Consider the following 25354-nt stretch of genomic DNA (forward strand, 5'->3'; position numbering starts at 1 on the left):
AATTGATACATCCTAGGTATTTTCACACTTCTGTGTCAGCTGAGATGTTGAAAATTTGCTTCTTTGCTGCTTGTGACAAGGAGAATATATACAGATATCCTGCTGGGTTTCTCTTTCCCTATTCATCCCTAACCTTTTCTATGCCAGAGGTCTGCTGTGTCAGGAGAACTGAGTGCTGCTCTGTTAGACTCTATTAGCTCCCCAGTGGCATTCATTCATCTACTGCTAAAAATTCTCCTTGCCAGTGTATGCAGGACTGAAGTTTTCAACACCATCACCAATAAAATGATTGAAATCTGATGGCATGTGGTGTTTGCTGCTGTGTTTTCTGTGCCGATGTAGAACGAGGTGTCGTTCTCTTTCTGCTGGAAATTAAAGAAATTGAGCATTGGTTAGAGGAAGCTGGAGGAGATCTGGTTCAAATACCACTTTTGCTGCCCTCTGTACAGTTTACTTCTTAGTAGTAATTACAGGGATACAAGATCATCTCACCAGAGCTGATTTACAGCTATGAGGAAAGAAAGTGTTGTGAATACTTCTTTCAGGTGAAAATGATGCAGAAAAACCAATCTCATATTTTTAAAGACACAACAAGAGAATTATTTTCAGTAGGAATTGAAAGCTGCATTTTCTGTGGGAGATAATTTGCTTCATTCCAATAGCCCTTCTTGATAAGCAAGTTGCTTGGGCTGGATTTATGCATGGTTGAGGTGGAAGTTTCAGAGCCATGACTAGATCCTCGATCTATGGTTGTCTTAATCCTCAACCGTGATAGTTCATCTCCAGTTCTTCATGCTGCTCTGCCCTCTGTTAGCCTGCTTATTTCTGTACACCCCTTCCCCCTGCTGCTGATGGCACAGAGCTGATCAACCTGAAAGCAACTTGTTTACAAAAGCCTGGCTGTTGCCAACAGCTGGCTGGAGATCTAGGTCTGAGCCGCCTGGGAGTCAGGAAATGACACACAGAGCTGAAAGCTAAACCTGATCAAACAGCCAACTAGCTGAAAAAATAATTTGGACTTCATCTTGCCAGCATTGGCTAAACAGTGACACATTGATTAAAAAAAAAAAAGTACTGAAGTTTCCCTCTGAGGGTCTGCTTTTTTGAGTCATTCTAAGATAAAGATAAGAAACTGATGTTAAAACACAATAAGAAGTTCAGAAAAGATTGGCAGCAGCACAACCTACCGGAAAAATTGGAAGGGCGGAGGTTTGATGTTTTTCTAATCCCATCTGTTCATGAACATTATTGAAATGCAGTTACAGTTTGTAAATAACAGCTCTTTTTTTCTGTGTTTATCCTTTTTAGTGATGTTAATGGCACTGTTTCCTCATTTCACAAGTCAAATCAAGGTTCCCAGGCTGCCTCCCTGCGCAGCCCAGTTTCATTGCATTTGACACTGCCTGATGAGGACAACGCCAAATGAAGCGTGTATGGTTTAAAAATGCTGTTTTTACCACACATAAGGACATAAGTGACCAAGAAAATATGCAAATTATTTCACTGACATAAAATAACTTAATTCCAGTTCAAAAGTCCCAATTTGAAAGAGGGCAGGGGTGTGTTGTTTTGGAAGTTTTTTGCAAGACAGACTGGATCTGTCAGTTGAATTCCTTCTTTCGCATTCTGCCTTTCTCCACACTGTCGAACTTGCGTTAACAATGCCTTTATAGCAGTACAGCTGTTGTGGTGACACTGCCTCACAGATACTTCTAGATATTCACATCCCTTTTTTGCATCATAATTCCAAAATACAATCTGTGTGTAATTCAGAGGCCTTTCTTTTTTTGTCAACTGCTGCTCCATAAGCTGAAATTCAGGGCAGTCATGGCAGATAAAATACAATGTTATTCTAGACCTCTCTGCCTCTGCCTTTTATATTCTGGATACTGACTTTCCAGAGCCGCACTTGCACTTTGGTTGATGGCTTCTGACAGGTAAAGCACTTAATGAATAACTGCTTAGTTTACTTTGAATCCACTCTCCAGGGAAACTAAATTAATTTTTTTCTCATTCCTCTGTGTTTTTAAATATTCTCTTTACAGGCACCACCAAACAAGTGATAGCTGCTAACTATAGGAGATTTGCACATATAAAATTTTGATAATGATGAATTTCCTAATTTGCTTAGATAAGAAATAAATATGCATCTATGTCTGACCTGATATAGGTGTGGTGTGTTTTTTCAATCCATATGTTTTAAAGACTGGAATGCTCAGCAGATTATTTTTCTGAAGAAAATTATTTTCCTGGGTAGATTTTGACAATTTCTAATAAGAAATCTAACAATTTCTTATTAAATTCATTTAGTCTAATGATATTGTGTCAGAGCATAGTTCTTGCTTGTCTGAAAATCTGTGTTCATCTCAAACAGAGTATGCATTTACAGTCATCACAGTGTTCTGAGCAGTGTTTTCCTTAAATTTACACTGCAAAAGGAGATGGACAGAGGGTGGGAGCATTAGCTTACAAGCAATTTCCAGGGCTACTTTTTATTATATTTCCATGTATTCTGTATATTATAAAGTAAGTAGAATTTATTCATAGACTACAAAGAGCATTCAATAACAATGTAAATCCCATGTAAATCTACTCACTTTTATAGTTATTCTGCATTAATATTGGTTTAACTATAAACTAATGTGTTCCCATTAGTCGAAAACTAAAGATAAAAAATTTGGGCTTCTTCTGCTCCATGTTTATGTTAGAAGTGGTAATCAGTAAATGGGTGTGATTTAATGTAAAATGGCTTTGTAAATCCTGGCTATGTGCCTGTGCAGAATGACGGTGAATAATGACTGTGGGAAGTATTGTAGTAGATTAGTCATAACTGAAATAGAATCCTGAGGGAAATCAAGCTTGAGAATGAGAGATATTGGCCTTTTTTTTTTTTTTTCTTAGAACAAGTGACAGCAAAAATATAACTAACCTGAACATAATAGGTAAAGTGATGTAGTACCATCATTTGGTCCTGGGAAAATAATTTCAAGCAAGCTGCAGCTATTCCTCCTTAGCCACAAGGATGAGTGGCATGGCTTCAGGTGTGCTTAGATGACAGTGAGGAAGGGAAGATGACTCACAGGGACTTTTGCAATGAAAGGAAAACTCGCTAACGAGAAGACAAAAAATGTGTCTGAAGGCAAGGTGATCTAGTATAATATCAAGTGAGGGTGCTTCAAGGTTTGATGCTTCAGCTGACCACATCTCTCTGCCATTCATTAAAATTTTAGCAGGGGCTGATATCAAACAGTCCACTTTGGATAAATTTTTAACTGGTCCTGAGCAGTATGCAAATTTCATAATAGTAAGTAAAACATTGGTTTTGTTTGCAGTTTGCCTATGGTGTCCCTAGCTTGACTCTGAAGGACATTGCTTGCAGTGAGGTGCTCCTGGACCGCTTTATTATCTTCAGCAGCCGAAGAGGTCTCCCTTCTGTACACAAGGCCATGTGTGCCCTGTCCCAGGACAGTCTACAAAGAGTAGAAGATGCCTTGTATGCAAATGTTGATTTTTTTAAGCTATTTCGGCTGGTAAGTATTAACACAATTAACCCTGCCTTATGATGTCTTTTTTGTTTTGTTTTGTTTTGTTTATATTTCATTACCTTTCAATATTGTTTTTTGTAATACATCACCCATTGTCCAAGTGGTCCTAGTTTATTTACCCTGCAAATGTAAGGTTATGGATGTGTGATTGTTAACCTACCACCAGAAGGACACCAGACAGTTCTGAGTATGTTTTGGGATGAAACAGATGAAATTCACAGTACAGCAGAACTAAGAGATTCAAATGCAGTTTTTAAATCAAAGTTTGTGTTGAAATATTGTTGTAGATGTTGCCACAAAATATTATCTGGTCTTTCCAGTCTGCATAGCAAAACAGTGTGTGGCAAAATCTACAGGGAATCATGAGGATTCTGAAAATACCGAATACAGCCCATTCTGTCTTTGCTCCGTCCAGCATGACAGAGTTTTATGTTGCAGTCAAAGTCATGATACAGCTTGAGTTGGTGTAGCCGTATGAACCATTTTTAAAAAACCCAAACCAACCAAACTAGGAAGTTGTGCTGGCTTCCATTACTCTTTCTATAGAAGCTTTTCCTTACCTCTGTTAATTTTCTTTGCCCTTCTTTGTGTGTTTCTACTGTGACCTTGCTATAAATTAACCACTTCTGCAGCCTTGGTTTAGTATGGAGATATTATGCCACTCTATATATATGTATAAACATAGATTAATATTATTACTTTAAAATACATAATCAAATACAAATTATATCAAATAAATAATTATAAAATGGCATCTTTTTCTAGTATTTCATTTATACTCTGCACACTGAGGTGATGCTTTCAGAGAACTATTAATAAGGGCTCTAAGAGCTCTTTCCTCACGCTAGCAAACTTAAATGTCCATCACCATGTATATATCTTTCATGTTTGTTTTCCCTATGATCATGCTTTGCATTTTTCAACACTGAATTTAATTTGCTGTTTTTCACCTTGTAATACAATGTCATGAAACCATCACATTGTCAGTTTGCTTTATAGGAGCAGGCAGGATATATGAAAAACTCAAGCTGCATAGGAAGTATTGATTGGACTCTTCTGCCACAGCAGTGTAGCACTGTGATTAATTAATGGATTAATGGATTTTGTTCAGCTCTGAGTTTCCAAAAACTGGAAGCAGAAGATGCCAGAAGCTGCAACTGACACACTAGCAAAACACTGCTTGATTATTGTAGCATTGATAGTCAGTCATTGTGCCCATGTGATTTTGCCAACCCTGATAAGGATTTGTGGTCAGCTTCTGAGAGACACTGGTTTCCATTCCCAAAAATATAATGTCATGTTTTCATGTATCCTATGCTTTCTGGAAGTAGCAGACAATTAATACTACAGTATTTCTAAAATTGAGACTACTGTGTGTCTGCACATGGGTACTGGATTTGTGGTACCATAAGACAGGGTTATAAGATACTGTTCCAAATAACTTAAAGAATTTGAGCTACAGAGATGCCATTTGGGTTTTCTTCGCGTTGTTGTAACTGTTGTCATGTAGAAGTTCATCTCTATTTTTATGTATTCACAGCTTCCCACAGTGTTGGACAGAAACTCACCAGGTGCTGACGTGAAGGCCTGGGGGAGGGTGCTGTCTAATGTCTCCCAAGCAGTGCAAAAGGTAAGTGGTCTAATAATGGATTACATCACTTTTCTGCATAGCTCATAGTCCTTGTTTTCCTTTGTTGTTTTTATGTTCCTGTTACCTGCTTTACCAGAAAGTAGACTTGTTGGGGAAGAGCTGATTCCTTAAAAATTAATTCTTCTCTCATTACAAAATAAATGTAGACGTAAGCATTAGCAATTCTGAAATTGATTCTTTTCTTCAGAAAAGATATGAAAGAACAAGAACTGAAAATGCTGCCTGTGACCAGGGCAGAGGAGATGAAAGGATGAGGTTCTGACTGCATTCACACTTTACCATCTGGGCACAACTGCAACCTCACCAGATACTTACTTGCTTTGAGGGCTGCAATTAACCAAGTCTTGTCTTACTGCAGCTGGCCAGGAAGCCAAGTGTTCAGGACCTTTTGAGGGTTCTGCAACCATTTGTACAAGATGGAAGGCCAGAATCCTTAGGCCACTTGGTGAGTTCGCTGTCAGATCTTTTCTGTGGCTACCCAGAAGGAGGTGGATCCAGAGTGCTTTCCTTCAACTGGTATGAAGATAACAACTACAAAGCTTTCCTGGGGATTGACTCAACGAGGAAGAAATCTGTTTATCTTTATGATAATACAACCAGTAAGTTTTCCCATCAAACCATTAAGAAACTCTCAAAAGGTGCACCTTACGTTCAAGTCCTAGCATAGAATGTTGCTTTTATGAATAACATTTTAAAGCAGTTGATTCAGGAAATTAGAACCAGGTGAAATTATTTTATTCCATACTTACTTCATAGCTGGAAGCAGAGAAGCCCAGGACTTGACAACTGACAGAAATATGCATTTGATTTTAATATGGAGGCATAATCATAGGTATGATGATAATTAAGACTGTTCCTCTGTTTTATCTTCTGTTATATGCTACTGATATCAGGAAGAACAAGACACCCCTGAAGAAGTTTCAGGAAAAGACAGTATGGCATCTGGAATTACTTTTCTCCAAAGTATTTTTCTAAACTTTATTTTTTCTCCTAACTTTTTTGATGGCCTGGGGCACAGGAATTTAACAATCTCTCCTTTCCAATAATAGTCAATTTGATACATGGTGGCTGTTATCTTCCCGCATAAAAGTACATCTATTTTGTAGCAGTAATGTTCTACAGAATGATTACATTTTATATAGAAAATATTTGAATTTACTAATTTTTGTTGCTTTTATTTCCTCACTATTTATTTCCTCCTGTTGTAATAGGGTATAGTGCAAAGAAGAACAAATTTTTAACCATTTGTTATTTTGTCTTTTTATTATGTCTCCTTCTGTTTGCTAGTTAGTTTTTCTCTACACTGAGCTCACCAGCAGTTTTTTCTGTACTACCCCTCATGTTATAGCTGGTAGTTCTGTGTCCCTTCTGATATGATAGATATGATTGCATGGTTACAAAGTACAGATGGGCAGTTTGCTTACAGGGACTCCTACCTTTCACTGTTTGTGTTAATACTTGGCTCTGCTTATGTCTGAGACTTCCAAAGAGATCCAGTACTCCATCTCTTCATCCAGGAAACAAATTAATTGAATGCTGTCCAAGTAAACTAATTACTTCATAGTGCAGGGGAAAGATAAAAAATATTTACATTAAAATGTTTAAATTATTGTAAGATCCAGTTCTGAACTGTTCCAGAGTCCCACATCTAAGCCAGCAGGATCAGCTTTGTGTTAGTATCAGCTACAATACAAAGGAGCTAAGTCACTAGGAGTAAAGCAAATAAAGCTCAAGCTGCTCAGTGAGTTCTGAGCTGTCTCGTTTCCTTCCATTTGAAATACCATGTAAATAACAGCAAATTTCAAATGCTTATGTTTACTTTTCCAATTTCCATAGCATATTTTACAACTCCAATATCAACTTAATAGTCTTTCTATCCATTCAGTCATTGTACTTCTGCATTGCAGAATGTGCTCTAACTAATTCAGATTCAAACTGTCTGTACTGCCACTAAAAAGCCCTGCTGGATGTTATGTGTGATAGGATTTTAGTAGGGTTACATAAAGACTGTCTTTCTTTCTGTCTTTAGCACCATTTTGTAATGCATTGATCCAGAACTTGGAATCAAACCCTTTAACCAAAATAGCCTGGAGTGCTGTGAAGCCCCTGCTGATGGGAAAAATTCTCTTTGCTCCTGACTCACCTTCTGTACGGGAAATTGTAAAAAATGTAAGTTCTGAAATACAAAAATTGTATCCCAAGAAACATCTTTTGAAAAACAGTCACCAGTGACAGTTGGCCTAATCAGATTTTCTTCTCAAAACTCCATTTGTTCTGATGGTCCTCAGAGGAAGGATGGGTACTCTGTTTAAAAAACAGGTCTTCACTGATTCATTCCATCTTGGTCCATGCTGCATGGTTTTTCCAGCTCACCCAAGGAGCTTTTTGTTGGCATGATTTCACATTTACACTAGTAAGCATAGTAATATTTATTTCACAGAAGTAGGAACATGAGCAGCTCTGTGCCAGCAAATATTTAAATGGAGCAACTGTGAAGCTTAGATAAGCTTATTGAGAACCAACACTGAGATATTGCAAATCAATAGCAACATCATGGTTTATTATTTTATCTTTTGAATGCATAAAGAATTTTCACTTCTTTAAAATAGGATGGAGCCTGGACTCTTCAGCAAAATGCTTGATGTTGTGTGAAATGAATATGAGCAGTTAAATCAAGGTTGCATATGACCCAGGTTTTGGCCACCTCATAACCAGCAATTCACTACTCTAGAGATCTGTACAAGGCATAGAACTGCTGCTCAGATTTCACACAGAAAATCTTCAGATTTACAGCAGCTTAGCATTTCAGGTCTTAATATCATAGCTATGGGAGTATCTGTTTTTTCCAGCTGCCTTCCATTCATTCATCTACTCACATCATCATCTTCGTTTTTAGTTCTTAATGGAGAGAGATGGTCAAGGGAAAAAGTTCTAAATAATTCTACCAAATATCTGAGTATTTAAAGGGATTGAAATTAACTAGGCTTAATGTGCAATTGTTTTTTTCCATTACATATACCACAGAATGTTATCCTAAGTGACTTTGGTTCTGGTTGGATTTTACAGATTCTTTTTCTGATGGTTATTAAAATTTCTGCTATTTGAACAAGTTGGATAAGTTTTGAAGGTAAAAATTACAGCTGTCTAAGATAGTGGTTCCCCTGTGACCAAATCCTGGATGGATCATAAATTCTGTCTACCTCCTTAGATTTCTACCATTCTTTTCTGCTGTTTTTTCATCAGGCAAACTCCACTTTTGAGGAACTTGAACGCCTCCAGCTGTTGACCAAAGCTTGGGAGGAAGTAGGACCTCAGCTGTGGTACTTCTTTCAAAACAGCCTGCAAATGAATATGATCCGTGTATGTTATAACTTACCAAAGATCCTCAGTAAGAACAGCCTTTTGCCATCTTTTATTTTTATTAATGGAGAAGACAATTAATTTGAAAGGTTTGGCCAGAAGCACAGCCTTTGCAGCAAAGAAGCTGTAGCCTTTAGGGCTGTTGGCTGCTGGGCTTGGTTTGAAGGCAGATCACAGATGCATTACAGCATTCCTGTGGCAAAACCTCAGATCCAGGCAGTCAAGAATCTGGCTAATGACTTCTTAATAAAGGCAGCAATTGCTGCTTCCCTGACTCCCCAAAATGTCTTTCAAGAACAGACAACTTGATTTTCTTGAATTCTGTATGGGCAAAGAAGACAATAAGACCATTCTTTTTCTGGGCCAGACAGAAATTTATTTTGGGAAATTGCTCACTTCTGCATCATTTAGATTTGACTTTTATCCGCTACAATTACTATCTGTAAAGTTTCTAAAGCAGCTCATACTAGAAAAAAACATTTGGTTTCTTCATTTTTCTATCTTGTATTAGACATTTATAACACTTATCCTCTTGCTTATAAGGAAAGAATGCAATAAATAGTCAAGTAAAAGTTTCTTTTCATCCATTCTTCAGATCACACATCCAATTATGCAATTACCCATTTGTAAAATTGATTCTTTAGCATACCCTTTTGTCCTTGTTCATGTGTTGAAAGAGTTATGGAAATGGAAACCTTTCTAACTAAACAGGGCATGGAAAGGCAATCATTGTGGCAAAGCTGTCATATTTTTCTTCAGGACTTTCTGAAGCACCCTACAGTGAGGGACTTCCTGAACAGCCAGATGGGTGCAGAAGGCTTCACTGCAGAACACATAATCAACTTTCTGCACAATGGATCTTCAAAGAGCCGGGAGAAGGGGATGGTGGACTTTGACTGGCGGAACATCTTCAGCGCTGTAGACCAAGTTCTGCGTTTGCTCAGTCAGTATTTGGAGGTAAATTTAGCCCTGCCCCTTCAGGGAATAGTTGTAGAGGATATCTTAAAACCAGTTAGGTGGTACTGGGGTCTGTGGTAACAGACAAGAAAGTTAAAATCATAAAATCTTTGCTTGTTTCAAGTTGAATCTCATTATTAAAACCATGTGTTTAGAATAATATAGTGGCACAAGTACATGAATACTTATTATTAAAAAAAGTTCCATTTGATGATCTTCAAATGTTTTACTCAAAATGTTGGTCGAATGTCTGAACACATTTCAATGCTGAGAGGTAGAAAGTGAATGCAAAACCTCAAAGAATTTGTTCTTTGTAATTATTAATAACCAACAGGCCACTAATTTCAGCAAGGTCAGGAGCAGAGGAACTAACAGTTCTTTGGTAAGTCCCCTTGCAGGTTTTTAAGCACCTGATCAAAATTCCATTGAAACCAATGAGGGAGTTTCCACTTGTTCTGTGGTCATTTCTGACAAGATGTCTGTTTCTTTCCTGCAATCTGTACCTCTCTTCTCTAGCAAGTTGTTTTCAGTGGTGGCCTTCTGAGGATTTTTGAGAGAAAATTGATAACAGTTACAGGCAACAAGATTAAGCCTAAATCCTAATTTCAATCCAGTTCAGTCTAAAAGACCATTTGTACCCTACGAGAAGGCAAGAACTGAATGTTTATCTGCCTTCCTACAGCCAGTACAAGAAGGAACAATAAAGGCTTTGCACAAAGCTCTGCTCATTCATTTAAAGTTTTTTTTTCATATCATGTTAACAGAATTATTTCTTGTCAAACTGCGTGAAATATATTGTGTGCAGCAGGTCAGTGCTGGAACATCAATAATATCAGAACAGTTACTGTACCTGGTAATAGATCTTTGTGTCCTAATGTTCTTTGTAATGAGCTTATTCTTTAAAGTCTGCTATTTACAGGGAGTTGTAAGCACTTGAGAATGTTTTCCCACTGTGCCAGACACAATGGCAACAAATTCCCCATTCCCTTTGGGGAATAGCCTGCTCCTTACCACCATAGTATGCAATAAGGACAGGTGTGTTGCCAGCACCTGTCTTTGGTAACTCCAGGTCTCTGCTGCAAACTGATGCAGCTGAGAATCCCACAAGTTATGCAGTGGCTGCTCCTCCTCATCACCCCAAGAATTTCCTGTTCTTCCCTTTGATTACCTTAGGCCACAGAACAGCTAAACTGTTAGTGAGAGCTACACAGTCACTTCTTTATGTTTATTGTTCTCTGGTTTTATCTTCCAAACCTGTTCTTATTATTTTGATTTTGGTTTTGGTTTTCCCATTTCCATTGGACCATTTAAAACTGTTAAATAATTACTGGGAGTAGATTTGAAATAAATTTCCCCAAGTACTTGATAAATTAATTTTTATATAGTGAGATTTATGAAGACAAAAACTGAGTTCAAATTCACTGGGGGAAAAGAAGAGCCCAGGTAGAGCATACAGCCTTTCCTTTGAATGCAATTCATGTTGAGACAAATAAATTCTAGCTTTGGCTCATAGATTACTATATAAAATGTCTTTTCACTTTCAAACTGCGTGAATTATTGCAACACTCCTGTCTTGTCCTATGTTCTTATGCAAGCTTTGATTTCACTCTACTCATGCAGAAGATCTATAAGCATTTGTTTTTTGTGTTTTGAACACTTGCAGCTTCCTTTACTGGACCCCTGGAAACGAGCCTATGGTGCTCCTCAGCCCACTCCAGGCACTGTCTGTTCTGCAGTGAAAATCTAGACAAGTTCAGATGCTGTCAGTACTTTGCCAGTATCATTCTCACAGATTCTTCTGGAGAACTGAGTTCTTCTGCAGCTGAAATAAGTGTCTTGAAAATAATTCCTCCTGATAAAGAAACAGTAAATAATCCTCCAGACCCTGCATAGACACACTTCCACAGGAGGAGTTTGTTATGCACACACTGCCACTTTTGCAAGAACTAAACTGAATTCCTAAACTCAGTTAACACCATGTGGGATAAATATATCCCAAAAAAATTATTGCAACATGAGCTCTCAGTCTGATTTTATTTCTTTTCTAGCATGCAAAGTTTTCTGCCTTATTTTGCTTTCTGATATGAAATTCTACGTATTTTCGTTTTCTGAAGCAAAAGGGAAAATTAACATCTACAAACAACAGGAAGAATAAAGCCATAAAATAGTGTTATCAATTTAAGCACTGTTCTGTTGTGATTTAAAAAAGATATTTTCATATAGATCCCATTAAGCTGTGATAGTACAAGTTTTAAAGGAAACACAGCATGATTTCTCACAGGGAAAGGTTAAGTAAAGGAGTCTTTAAGATTAAATAACAAGTACCAGTATGACCCCTTTGATGTGGACTAATTTTTGTTATTGGCTTGCAAGAAATGATTGAGGAGATAAGATCAAACAAGTTAGCCTCTTGGAATTTTATGAAGCAAAGGAATTCAATAAGTATCTTTTCAGTCAGTCAGGGGTTAAATACTTCTACTCTCTGTTAATATTTTGCCAATTCTGAAGGGCAGAAGCTAAATATACAAACATAAATCTGCAGTTTTACAGACAACTAATGCTTGAGTTTATAGTATTTACAACCTTTGTTTTACAATGCCTGCTAAGTAGGACCTAAATGGAGGAACATAAAGAACTTAGATTTTGATGAATGTTTGTCTTGTATATGTATTAACAAGAATACAGTTTGGGGTAATGACAGAGACTAAGAAAGAAGACTTTTTTATTAATATAGCCACTAAAAAGGACATGTTAACTTAAGTCAGCAGGTAAATCACGTGTCAGAATTCAACAGGTATACAATATGACCAGTTAGATAAATCAATGACTTGTCTGGTGTTACATAGGAATAAGTGTTGAAATACTTGAGAGACATTAAAACCTAAATGTATGCTCTGACTTTTTCTAGTGCTTCATTTGACAAAGTGTTTTTCATTTGAAGTCCACAGCCAATGTTCTTTTCTTTTCTTGATGTATCAGTCATCCTTTAGCTGTCTAGTATTCACTCAGGCACTTCCTGGGCTGAAGAAGGGAAGAGAGAGTCAGCTTTTAATAGTTTCATCATAAAGCTGAAAATAACAACAGTTTCAGTTGAACCAATTTTCCTTTTCTGTTTTCAACCATTGATGTTTGCTTTAATGTATACCTCTTACTAATTTATTCCCATGCAATTTTTCTCTTTGTAATTATTTGTAGTGTTTGACCTTGGATAAATTTGAAGGTTATCTTGATGAAACTCAGCTGACTCGTCAAGCCCTTTATCTGTTGGAGGAAAACAAATTATGGGCTGCTGTGGTTTTTTCAGACTTAGAACCTACAGCCAGCAATCTCCCACCACATGTAACATACAAGATCCGAATGGACATAGACGCAGTGGAGAAAACAAACAAAATCAAAGATAGGTATTTACCTGATATGTTATTTCTCAGTTCTTGCCTGCCATAACATAAATATGAGAGACATAAGGGTGTTAGAACCTGTGTTGGATATATATGTAAAATCCAGCTGTATTTGTTAATAGTTACTGCGCAGAGCAGCGCAGAGTCCATCTCCAGTTACCAGATACTAAGATGAATGGCATCACTCTTGTGATAAGCCCAGCCGTGGGTAGGAGAGGGAATACAAGGCAAAGGGATGACTCTGTTCAGGATCTGTTCAGTAACCTGCTTCAGTTTATAGACAGCCCCACCATTGGGAAAGACAGACAAGGAGGTCCTGCATGGATTGTGACTCAGCTCTCGTCCACCTGGACAGCAGAACTGCTGTGCTGTCCCTCCTCAAGTCCCCACCAAATAGACTCACTTAAAGGGATATCATTTCTCAGGATTGTCTACAGAAGAATATAATGGTATCTGGTAGTTGCAATCCAGTTGTTCCAGTTTAATTTCCAAGGATACCATAGTCCAAGTACAGTTTTTCCTATTCTAGAACAGTTATTCTGCTATGGGACTAATATATGTACATTTTAGGCCAAAATTGCTATTCCAAGTCAGTGCAGAGAAAATCAAAGGAAAAAAAAAGAGCCTTCCACTTTCTTAAGCAGACTTTGGTCTGCTAGACCAAAGTCTAGAAAATACAACTCCAGGCAGTGTCACTACAATTTCAGTTGCTAAGATTAATTAATTAATTTGCCCCACAACCCTGCCCTAAAGTCGCTGCTTACCCCAATGGTTTCCATGTGAATTTTCTTTTGAGGTACTGGGATCCTGGTCCAAGAGCTGATCCTGTTGATGATTTACGTTATATCTGGGGAGGTTTTGCATATCTCCAGGACATGATTGAGCATGGAATTATAAAGACCCAGACCAGCACTGAAGTGCCATTGGGAATTTATCTGCAGCAAATGCCATATCCATGTTTTGTGGATGATGTGTGAGTAAAAGCAGTTTGTCTTAATTCTATTGAATATTCTATTGCTGCATGGTTTAAGATTCTCGAGCACCAGAATTAACGCTAAGTTATGAATGTCCTAAGGTATAAATGCAAGAGTGATAACTGAGACACAACTGAATTAATTTGGTTTTTTCCTTATCCTGTCATAACCCAGACTCCACAAGCCACCTTTGCCAAGATTCTACCCCTAATCCCATTCCTGGCCTTCATTTCATCCAGTGTCCAGGACTAAAATTAACTCAATACACTAGCCCCTTAAAAGCAGCAGTTTTCTTCCCTGTTCATGGTGTGTCTGCTCCAATGCCGCAGTCTATGATGCTGCAGTTGTCCTGGTATGCTTTTCATTAAAAACAAAAAAGGCATTAGGAAATCTTTTCATAGTTCTGACTGTGTGCTCTGTGCAGGCAAATGCTACTACTTCTGACAAAAGCAAATTGCAGACACATAAATTGACCTGCCATTTCCATCACTCATTATGTGTTGGTCTGACAAAACATCACTCTAGCAAGCCTGCTGTCTATTTCTTCTCCACTAAATATTGAAGAGGCAGAAACCCCATCTTTGTAAAAGTTCTCAGAAGCCTGCAGTAGCCACATGCAGTTCAGGGCTGATATCCAAACTCAGTGATGGCCTCTGCAAAGATCCTGCTTATGTGAGGCACATGCAGCCTCATGGTAACCTGTAGGCTGTGCTGTGCACGGCCTAGTGCTGGTCACATGTGTCCATCAGCAGATAAAACTCAGTGTGCCCCAGGCCATATCACAAAAGCATGGGTTTGTTTCTCCAAACCAGATTGCTTTTCAGGAATTTTTTGGTGAAAAAATGAAGATTTTCTCTATGTTTTGAAACTGACATAGCTTTGATAGCGTATGGCAAAAACATAGTTCTAGAGGGCTCAGACTTAGGAAGCCGAAGACTTTTTGCTCCTTGCCCTTAGCAACTATGAGCTTTTGGCCTTTAAACAATCAACACTGGATTCCCCAAACCCCGTAATACGTAGCAGTGTTAATTAGTAGTATTAAACAGCTCACATAAGGATGAACAAGTACCCTGGGAGCCTGAATAATAAAACCATCCACATCAATCTTTACTAGGGAGTGGGAGATGTATTCCCTCATCTTCTTCACAAGATAACTCCCCCAGCACAGCAAGGCCATCAATGCCAGGGAGACATTGTTTATGTTAATGTGTTCCCAGACTCAGCAAAATGAAGAGATAAACAGTGCAGCTGACAAACTGTGTCCTGCACAGGACCTTGCTTAATAACTCCTGTAACTATAGCGTGCTTAATGGAAAACTGCCTCTGGCTCGGCCCGCACTGCACGCCAAGGGCTGTGGTGAGTTGGCCATGACTGGATGCCAGGTGCCCACCAAGCCTCTCTATCACCTTCTTCCTCAGCAAGAAGGGAGAAGAAATTAAGATGGAAAACAACTCATAGGTCAAGATAAGGCTCTTTACTAAAGCTAAAGCAAAAAATAACCCAAAGATTCATTCACTATTTCCCATCCAGCAATGTCCAGCTGTTTCCTGGGAAACAGGGATTCATCATGCATAGCAGTTGCTTTGGAAGAGAAGTGTTGTAAATATCAAATACCCTGCACTTTCTCCTCCTTTTTCTTAGATTTTATATCTGAGTGGACACAATATGGAATATACCTTTGGTCACATTGGATCAGTGGTACTGGTTGTGTCCCCTCCCAATATTCTGCACCCCTGCCTAGTGGTGAAGTGGGAATGCTGGACAGATAGCTCAGATGCTGTGCCAGCACTACTCAGCTGCAGGCAAAACACTGGAGTATTATCAACACCTTTCTAGCTATCCATGCAAAACCCAGCACTATGAGGGCTCCTATGGGGAAAGTTAACTCTGTCTCAGCTAGATCCAATACCCTGACTCATGGTTTGTAGGAATTTCAGCAGCCTTGCTGGCAGTATATGATGGTTTTAATGACTAATTTGTTTATTTCTCTTGTCAGTGAATCTTTGGAGCAGAAAGACAGTGACACTCCCATATTGTTAACATTAACATATGTCTTAAAATATTCTTTGTGGATCATAGTAAAGGCATTATGGAAATTCAAATTCACTGTGAAGAGAGATGTATTTTCATGAGGCGCCACATATTTTGTAGCCTTCAATAATCCTTAGAACCTCTTTTTAAAATAGAAATAACATTCATCTGTCTCGTGGGAATGCAGAAACCATTACTTTATTAATATTTAGGATGCTTGTGAAGTTTATTAGTGACATGTTATTGATGTTTGGACTGAGAATTTACAGTTCTGTATTTAATTAATACACTCTTCCCCACTCCTTTTCCTTTTCCTCTAATACTTCTCTATTTTACCTAAATTTAATTTATTCCTTCTTGTTTTGATAGCTTCATGATCACCTTAAACCGCGCCTTTCCCATCTTCATGGTGCTAGCTTGGATATATTCAGTCTCCATGACTGTGAAGAGTATAGTGCTGGAGAAAGAAATGCGTCTGAAAGAGGCTATGAAGATCAGGGGCATAACCAATGGTGTGATTTGGTGCACTTGGTTCCTAGACAGCTTTTCCATGATGGCTGTGAGCACATTCCTCCTCACAGCTCTGATTATGGTAAGGACAGCTACTCTCAAACTCACTCTTGTGTTTGCACTCCTGATACCAATTTGCTGTTGAGAAAGAATAGTAGCCATTGACAGGGAGATGTGAATGGTGGAGGCCTGTTCTGATCACAGCACGTAGCAGACACATTCTTCTAAGCAGACCTCATAACAGCATCAGCACTTGGCAGAGATAGAACAATAAATGCACTAGTAAAGATTTATTGTGAGATCCCTCATAGAAAATACATCAGGCTGGTTACTCTGTATATCATATTTTCTGTAGGCAGATGCTGATCTCCCAATAAATAATTAAGTGTTGTTTTAAATCAAAGAGATAATAATTTGCAGAATTTTAATCCTGCAATTCACTATATGTGATTAATTTTTAATATCCAGTGCTTGTCTGCTTAGAAACTGTGCAGCTGTTTCAATGGAAGAAGCGACTGCAAGAACAGAACTTTCAGGAAAACCTAAAAAAAATCCACCTTTTGCACCAGTGACTCAGAATTACTGTAATTTATACAACTTTTCAGGACAGTTCAGATGTTGTCTCTGAGGATTACCTTTTGTCTCCACTACCTGAGAACCAAGCTTTATATTGAGAGCTTGCTGCTATATTTTATCATATAAATCTATGGCATTTTGATAAGGAAGAATGCCCTTGCATCTTTTCCGACGTGGGGAGATGGTATTGGTATAAATACATAGTTAGGGTTCGGGCTGCTCTGTCTTACCAGCATGTCCTGATGAGTTGTTGTAGTTCTGGTGTTTCCGTTGCAGCTTGGGTGGCTAGATAAAGCTCACTTTATTTGCTACACTGGTTTAATTAAAAATCAGGAGGTAATTAATATCAAAGAGGAATGTGCTTGTACCTGCAATTCACCTTCTTTCCCATATTTCACTATGTCTGTGTGAGGCACCTTTGTAAATACATTCTTATGAGACATTGCATCCCTGTTGATAAAGAAATCAGTCTCTAAGGCCCAGTAGGATGTTGCAACCATGCTGAGACCTACTTATAGCCTGAAAGACCTATTTGAGCATTATATAAATTGACCTAATAAATCGGTCTCAACATTGGTTTTAAAGACTACATATATAATTGGCAGCAGTCTCTGTTCTTCTTGAGAGGGAGCGTTTAATCCACAAAAGCTCTTATGAAGAAAAGTCAATAAAAGTTCACCCAGTGGGTCAGTTAATACACAAGGATCTCTGAGAAATTGCACTTGGATTCCTCAGATGTGATATGCTTCTGTTTGAATAACAGCCAGGTGCAGAAGCTGTATAATTTGTCTGTAGATTTATTGTGGGTTTTTTTAAAGATGTGTTTTGTAACACTTCCTTACGTTGTCTTTTCTGTACATCAAGCAAGTGGATTGAAGGGATGGTGCAGAGATAAATGAAAGTTTACTGTAATATTTCAAATAGTTTTATTTAAAATGCATGAGTGTCCAAGGGGGCAGATCTTGCTTGGAATCATTTACTTGTTAAGACAGGGGCAGAATGTCTGTTTTCACTCGGTTATGAATTTTGTTCATTCTGTCATACTAACCTGAAGTCATAATTCAAGAGCAGGGATAAAGTTAGATGAAGGATTTGTTATTATAATGACCTCAGCTGTTGAAACTAATACCTGGGAGAGTTAGAAGTCATATTAGGTAAGAAAGGCTGGCTTATTACTCTTTACCTGTTATGTGTTGATAGCAATTCTGACCTTCCCTGCTAGCTTCTAGAAAGCAGCAATACCTGTAAATTTTTCTGTTTTCCTTTTGTTTACAGCATGGACAAGTGCTACATTATAGCAATCCACTTCTGTTCTTTCTATTCCTCCTGACATTCACCACAGCCACCATAATGCAGTGTTTCTTGTTCAGCACCTTCTTCTCCAAAGCAAATCTGGCAGCTGCCTGCAGTGGAGTCATCTACTTCACCTTGTACCTGCCCCACATTGTCTGCTTTGTCTGGCAAGACCGTCTGACTGTTAATCTGAAGATCCTAGCAGTAAGCCTTTCACTGGTTCCATGGCATCTCTGCTCCCCTTCTCACAGTGCATATGTGAATCACAAAGTATTGCACACCTCTTCCTCTTGACTTTTTTCACTCAGAGAGGGAGACCTCTAAATCTCTCTTAAATAATTAAGGATTGCAAGTATGGAAGCCATTAGCAGGCCTAGTGCAAGATCTATCTTCAGAGCTTTTGGAAAATTCAATAAAATTTATTTTATGTTTTGAATTCCAGGAAATTAGCATAGTAAAATGTTTTAAATGTTTTGAATATTTCCTCATAAGTCAAAGCAAATCCAACTTCTGGTATGTTTAATAAATATGAAGGCAGTTCACAAAATGGGGGCAGTTATCTTTTTCATGTGCTATAAACTACTTAACACCCTATGTCTGAGGATAAGAAGACCTCAGGTTCACATTCCTTCTTTACCTGAACCATAAAGTTCAGGAATTGAACCCCAGTGCCAAAGTTCTGAGAAATACCTGTCATCTAATGAGTTGTAGACATTCTCCATGCAGTGCTTCCTTGTTGGTTCTCTTCCATTTTAGGTAAGATACTTAACAAGTCAGGGGAGCTGGAAAGTTCTTGCTGTTTTTTTGAGATGGAGCCGTGATCTTACAAAATTACTCAGGTTGATTTTCTGTCGCCCATTGAGTCAGGAAGGAGAGCGGGTGTTTTGAGTCCAGTCTCCCTCTTTTTACCATTTCTAACACCATAGGTAAAAGAACTGTCTTCTCTTCTTGCACTAGGAAATAGAAGGAAAAAGGAAAAAGAAAACAAAACACTTCCAAAGCTGTAACTAAGAGTATTAAGTTATAAACTAAGTATAAACTACTGGTTTATTAGTTTGTTGTGTTAGAATCAGCCAGCAGACATGACAGGGGAAGCAGTTGTGGTTTTCCATATCCTGATCATCTGGTGTACTTTCTGTCATGTTACTTATAGTGGCCCTGCCTCATACACTCAGGAAATACTTTGTTTCTCTAGATAGTCAAAGATGTACACTGTAAATTTCTAGATGCACCTATAGTATTTTCCAAACAGACATTAATGAAGAAAAAAAAATTTGTGAAGGTTGCCTAGTAGTTAAAGAAAGTACAGCCAAGGTTGAATTCAGTCTATTACAGCTAAATACTGCTTAGAATTACAGAAAATTAAACATTACAGGCCAATATAAAAGTGAAACAACTTTTCTTATGTCATTTGTTAGGCAAGTTTTAAAGTCTGGTCCCTAAAAGTCAGGGTTTTTTTGGTTTGTTTTGGGTTTTTTGTTTTCTTCTTATGGTGGTGGTTTTTTTTTTTTTTTTTTTTTTTTTTGTTTTGTTTTTTTTTGGTTTTTTTTTTTTTTTTTGTAAAGTGTCCCTCTGTCAGGACTGAAACTGAATGTTTTTTTTCCTTTATTCCAGAGTTTGCTTTCTCAAGTAGCTTTTGGGTTTGGTACGGAATACTTGTCCCGGTACGAAGAGCAAGGTCTTGGCCTACAGTGGGGTAACATCAGAACCAGTCCCCTGGAAGGAGATGAATATAGTTTTCTTTTTTCCATTAGCATGATGATTTTTGATGCTTTTCTCTATGGAATACTCTCTTGGTATCTCGATAATGTTTTTCCAGGTATGCAAGATACAAAGTAGTGAAGGTTGCTGCAAACTGTGTTAGTCTAATCAGTCTCTGCATATTTCACTGGCAGAAACAGGGTGTTTGACCTGGTTTATTAAGGACTTCCACTTTTCTCTCTTCCTTTTTTCTCTCTCCTGTTTTATTCCTGAAAAGAATGAAGAAGGAAGAGTAAAAAGGAGGATGTGATTTCTAGTCCTGTTTTATAATTTAAATAGAAAATAAATCTACAAAAACATCATCTGTTAAAATCCCATTTTGTTTACACACTTTTCCTTTGAAAAGTTTCAACCATTTTTAGTGAGATTTCTTTAAATTTTAAAAAATATAGATTTGACAGTTCTAATTCACATGTATACTTTGGTCATGTTATGCAAACTGTTTCTTAAAGGATGGTACTGTTTCCAAAGACACATGCTGTGCCATTGGCAGTTGTGAAAGTTCCTGTGTGGATTTATTTTATTTCTAAATGGAAATCATGGTTCTAATACAAAGTCACAAAAGGATTTTCTTTGTTACCAATTACAAAATTCTGGAAACTTCTGTGTGAAAAAGTGATTTGTCCTTCTAGCTTAAATGGTTATCTTGCTTCATATTGAATATTGTTACAATATAATTGCCAACTCTTATGCTGTACAAGCAAGTGAACTTTCTTTTCATCAGATTATTGCTCCTGTATGTGAACTGCAGTTCCAGAAGGTGTTCTTGGCAGATGGCTTTTTCTTTTTCTTTTTCTTTTTCTTTTTCTTTTTATTTTTCTTTTTCTTTTTCGCAACTCATTTTAAAAAAAGAGTGGACAATTGACTATTTGCATGAACACAGCAGGAATTAAACAATAGAAATTTCTTCATTCATAGATACATTTTTTTTCTGTTAGCACTTTACACAAAAGTAGCATCTTTCAGGGGTTCTAGTTAGTAGTTTCACTTGCTCCAAATATTTGCTCTGTCTTGTCTTTCTGCTGCTCTCTTTCTGTAGAATTTCTCATAGCATTTTTCTGTCACACATATGCAGCCCTGCTAAATTAATGCTGTACTATTTGAGGTTACTACAGGAATTCCCTGGATAATTCTTTGAACCCTATGGTTCTAGTCCTGCTCAAGTCTGCTCTGAAACCAGCCACCCATTGGCACAATGGCCCTTTGGCTACTCGAGCATTCTGCTCCATAGCATATTTCACTGGAGTTTGCATTCATCCTGAATGAGAAGCTGTTGTTTTAGCCACCAGTTTCAGAGGAGGATAATCCAGTCCATAACAAGGCAGACTGTTTGTGAATGCAGACAGAGCATTTCTGTGCATGAATAGGAGTAAAAGTGGTTGGCTGAAACACAGGTAGTTTCTGTTACTTCAGAAGTAGGCACTTTCATAAGCAATGGTTTTCAATTAATAAAACTGACCATCTTTTTATGAGTATCACAGATCCCCTTGCCTGTTTTGAATAAGTAACACAAGGCAAATAATATCTGGGTTCACAAAGATGCCAGTTTTAAACATAGAAGCTCAAATTCCTGCATTCTATAAATCAGTATGATCCAGGAAAGCAGTATTGACTTCCAGTAACTCTGATCTGACCTGCCAAGATCTGGTAATGTTATTGTGCTGTCTCTTATCCAAACTGAATTAACCTGTAACTAAAAAAACCCATTTTTGTTTAAGAGGATTACACTGTTGTCACTTTTCCTGAAAGGCTGTGTTCTGAAATAAGTCAGCATGTCTTTTCTCATTACCAGTTGTAAATTCAGCCCCAGCGTAATAAGTGTAAATTTAAAAAGTTTTTCAGTCATGTCAAGCCTTAAGTGTTAAGTGGGCATTAAAAGAAAGTTCCTGAGTGAGGCTAGGATCCCACCTTAAGCAGTGAGCTGCTGCCTGGTTGGTAAGGATTCAGGGAATAGCTTCATTCTGCAATTAAACTACTTTCTACTTAAGACAAGGTAAGGCAAGTCAAATCACATTTTCTGAATATTTTACCCCTGTCCAAAAGAAAAAAAAAAAATCTGTGAACAAAATCTGTTCTGTCAACTACTTGGTATATGGTTTGACCTGATATGCAACACTAGGACTGCAAATGTTTAGAATTAGGCTTTGCAGAGATGAATTTGTGCCTACTGCAGAATGAGGTTATGAAGTGCACTTTACCTACTTATTTTTGTTTTAGGGGACTATGGGTTACCACAGCCTTGGTATTTCCCTGTGCTGGAATCCTATTGGCTTGGCTCCAGAAGCCCAGAAGCTGAGAAAACAGCAACTGCTGATGGTGAGTTCTTTTAAAACTTTGTTTTTTAGAAATAACTTCACTGAATTGCTTAAAGGTGACTGCATAATATTTCCATTATCTGGCCTGCTGGAAAGGTGAGAGACTGCCATCACTGGGAGTCTTGGCAAGTGCCTTTGAACTTGGAGTGTCGTGCTATCATTAGAGTCATTGGAGGTGAGTCACTGTTCCATCTGAGAGCCTTTAAGGCCTGTCTCTTTTGAGACATTCAAGGAGTTCTTACTGCTCAGCACAACATCCATGAAATGTTAATCTTAGAGTGAGGTTCCCTACTTTTTTAAACCTGACTCTTTTCTGTATAGTTTGACACTAATTTAAGTCTGTTTACTTTCTGTTTCTAAGCAAGATCATAATCTGTGCCACCCTTGTACCAACGTGAAAAAGCTCAGTAAAGAGCCAGCAAGTTGATTAGGAGCTGGAGTGTGTCACATAGAAGATGCTGAGAAAGCTGGGTCTGCTCAGCCTGAAGAGAGGAAGCTCAAAAGAGCTAGACTTCTCAGATGTGTCTAGTGGAAAGATGAGAGGCAATGGATATAAGCTGGAAAACAGGAATTCAGATTCAATATAAGGAAAAATGTATTTATTATGGAGGTAGTTAGAACACTGTAACAGGTTGTTCATAAAGGTTGTGAAATCTCTATCTTTGGAGATAGTTGCCATGATCTGAATTGGCCATATTTTTTGAGTATTGAACAGGAAGTCTTTGGAAGTAATTTCTGATCTAAATTATTCTATTATTATCTCAAGCAGCCGGATTGTGCTGATTGTTATTTTATCCTGTCTTCTACAAAGCCCTTGAAAAGCTCAAGGCTTAGGATTATTTCCTTTTCCTCAAAATACCTCTAGAGATAAGAGAATATTAAATTTTTGTTAATTAAATCTTGATTACTTTTGGTTTATATAGAAAAAAGTCCAGAGTCAGAAGGTTGTGTGGATCAGAAGACCATGGAAAGGGAAAAAAATGAAAGCAACACAAATAAATCTGAAGAACCTGAAAAAACAGAAGAAAAGAGTGACAGCCAGGGGAAGAAGGATGGTAAAAACAAACAATGTAAACACAAACGAGAAAAAGAACCCGGCGAGCAGGGGAAGCCTAAGACAGATGTCCAGGACAAAGATGAAATTAATAGTAAGGAGAGAGAGCAACCTGAGTACTTCTGAGATATTATACTCATTGTACTTCATACCAAACTAGACATAGCAGTAATTGGAGCCAAGCTACAAGAGCTAGTAGAGGCCCAGTAGGTGAGAGCATGTAACTGCCAGAGCTAAGCACAGAGAGACATGGACTCTTATTTATTCCTCTGCATTCATCATCCCTTAGAATATTTTAGCCACCACACTTAAGACAGCTGGCTTCCAGAAGAGCTCTTTAACTTTTTTTTTAATCATACAAATGCAGGCTGTTTATTTGGCAAGTTAGTTTTCATGCTGAGGCAAGCCTCAGAGACACATACATTGACTTTTTAAAATTAAACAGAGCCATGACTTCAATAAAAATATGCTGACGGGAATGTTCTTCCCTCTTAGTCCCACCCCGTTTGTTTTCTTTTTTTTTTTTTTTTTTTTTGCCTATGTTTAGTGTGTTTTGCTTCAGTAGGAAAAGCTTGGTTTCAGAGGGATTTATCTGAAGTGCTCTGTGTGTCTGTCTGCAGCCTTTTCTGATGCTGACATTAGCCATCACCTAAGAATTCCTGAATGACCTGTCTTGTTTTCAAGCCCCAATGTCTTCTTTTGTGGTGAGCCAGAGGAGTTTTCTGTATGAGATGCTCAGAGGAATGCATGTGGATTCTGTAGCACAAGTAAATGCTACAGGCAGCTCTGAACCCTTTCTGACTCTCTTGAAAAGCAAGAGATAAAAGTGGGGTCATCAGAGCTCCTCACGTAGGCACTGAAAACATGCATTCAGGGTGAATGGAAACAGCACAGGACTTCAAAGGAAAAAGACAGGCAGAGGTTAAAGGTTATTTCAGCCAATCTTCTCTTAGTACTGCCTTATCTTTTTCGTGCTTTACTCCTTAGTTCCCAGGTTCCTACTGCTCCATGGCCACAAAGGAAGGGCTTTCTGCCTGTCACTGCACAAAAAAAGCCTGTCTTCCCTTTCAGCCACCCAAGAACTGGGAGGCATGAGGAGAAACCAAGAGCAGACCTAGTACAGTTCAATGACAATGAGGATATAGAATCAAAATGGAGAAATATTAGTCACAAAAAAAAAAAAGAGCTCAACCTTCCATCAGTGTCCTTCAGGTGATGCAAAGCAGATACTAGGGGAGATCATCAGAGAATTTGCCTCACAACTTGTCAGTGAGTCTTGCAGACAAATATGATCTAAGATTATGAAACATAAAAAACCAAGGAAGGTGCCTCAATTGCCAGGATAGGGATAACTATCTAGCCAGACTTTATGTGAACTTTTGTGAATACAGAGATGTTTCTATTTGTCCCAGCAAGGTTAATGGAAACCTAGATTCTTTTCACAAGTCAAAAGAAAAGTTACTCATAAACATAATTTTATCTAAAATAGTGCTACCCATTCTATGTTGATTATTGCAACTGTTCTGTAATATACACAGCTCTCTCATAATACACAAATTTGGAACTATTTCCTGAGTCCTGCCAGTGACAATAATGACAGTCACACAAGCCACTGGTGGATGTGGGGCTGGTTTCACCCAGCTTGCATTGGCTGCTCTCCACATGGGCCTGCTGGGTATTAAACAATTTAAGTAAACTGCAATTGCAAAATAAGCCTTCCTACAAAGGCTAAAGCACTCTCTGTAAACAAAAGTGGACAGTGTCTTTAGTTTCCGTTTCTCAACTCCTATAATTCACATTGCTCAAGGGCTTAATTTACTTCAAAGGAAGTTTGTTTTGTCTAGAAGCTGGTGCAATAAAAGGTCTTGATGGTGCTATTTGCAATAATGCATTTTTATTCCTGAGAGAAAGCCATCTCATGTAGTGCT

The 25354-nt window shown here is 38.0% G+C and overlaps 1 protein-coding gene across 1 annotated transcript in view; it reads left to right on the plus strand.

The window, feature by feature from the left end:
* The window catches only part of ABCA4 (ATP binding cassette subfamily A member 4), a 73035-nt gene that overhangs the window by 17935 nt on the left and 29746 nt on the right, over window positions 1-25354 (plus strand). The window contains exons 8-20 of the mRNA XM_068199791.1: window positions 3333-3530; window positions 5086-5175; window positions 5555-5795; window positions 7226-7365; window positions 8440-8556; window positions 9316-9513; window positions 12709-12914; window positions 13708-13884; window positions 16287-16509; window positions 18279-18500; window positions 19911-20115; window positions 22275-22373; window positions 23296-23520. Of these exons, the coding sequence (XP_068055892.1) occupies window positions 3333-3530; window positions 5086-5175; window positions 5555-5795; window positions 7226-7365; window positions 8440-8556; window positions 9316-9513; window positions 12709-12914; window positions 13708-13884; window positions 16287-16509; window positions 18279-18500; window positions 19911-20115; window positions 22275-22373; window positions 23296-23520 (2341 nt within the window). The remainder of the gene's footprint in view (window positions 1-3332; window positions 3531-5085; window positions 5176-5554; window positions 5796-7225; window positions 7366-8439; window positions 8557-9315; window positions 9514-12708; window positions 12915-13707; window positions 13885-16286; window positions 16510-18278; window positions 18501-19910; window positions 20116-22274; window positions 22374-23295; window positions 23521-25354) is intronic.

Source organism: Anomalospiza imberbis, chromosome 9 (genome assembly GCF_031753505.1).
Source record: "Anomalospiza imberbis isolate Cuckoo-Finch-1a 21T00152 chromosome 9, ASM3175350v1, whole genome shotgun sequence".
NCBI classification, from domain to species: domain Eukaryota; kingdom Metazoa; phylum Chordata; class Aves; order Passeriformes; family Viduidae; genus Anomalospiza; species Anomalospiza imberbis.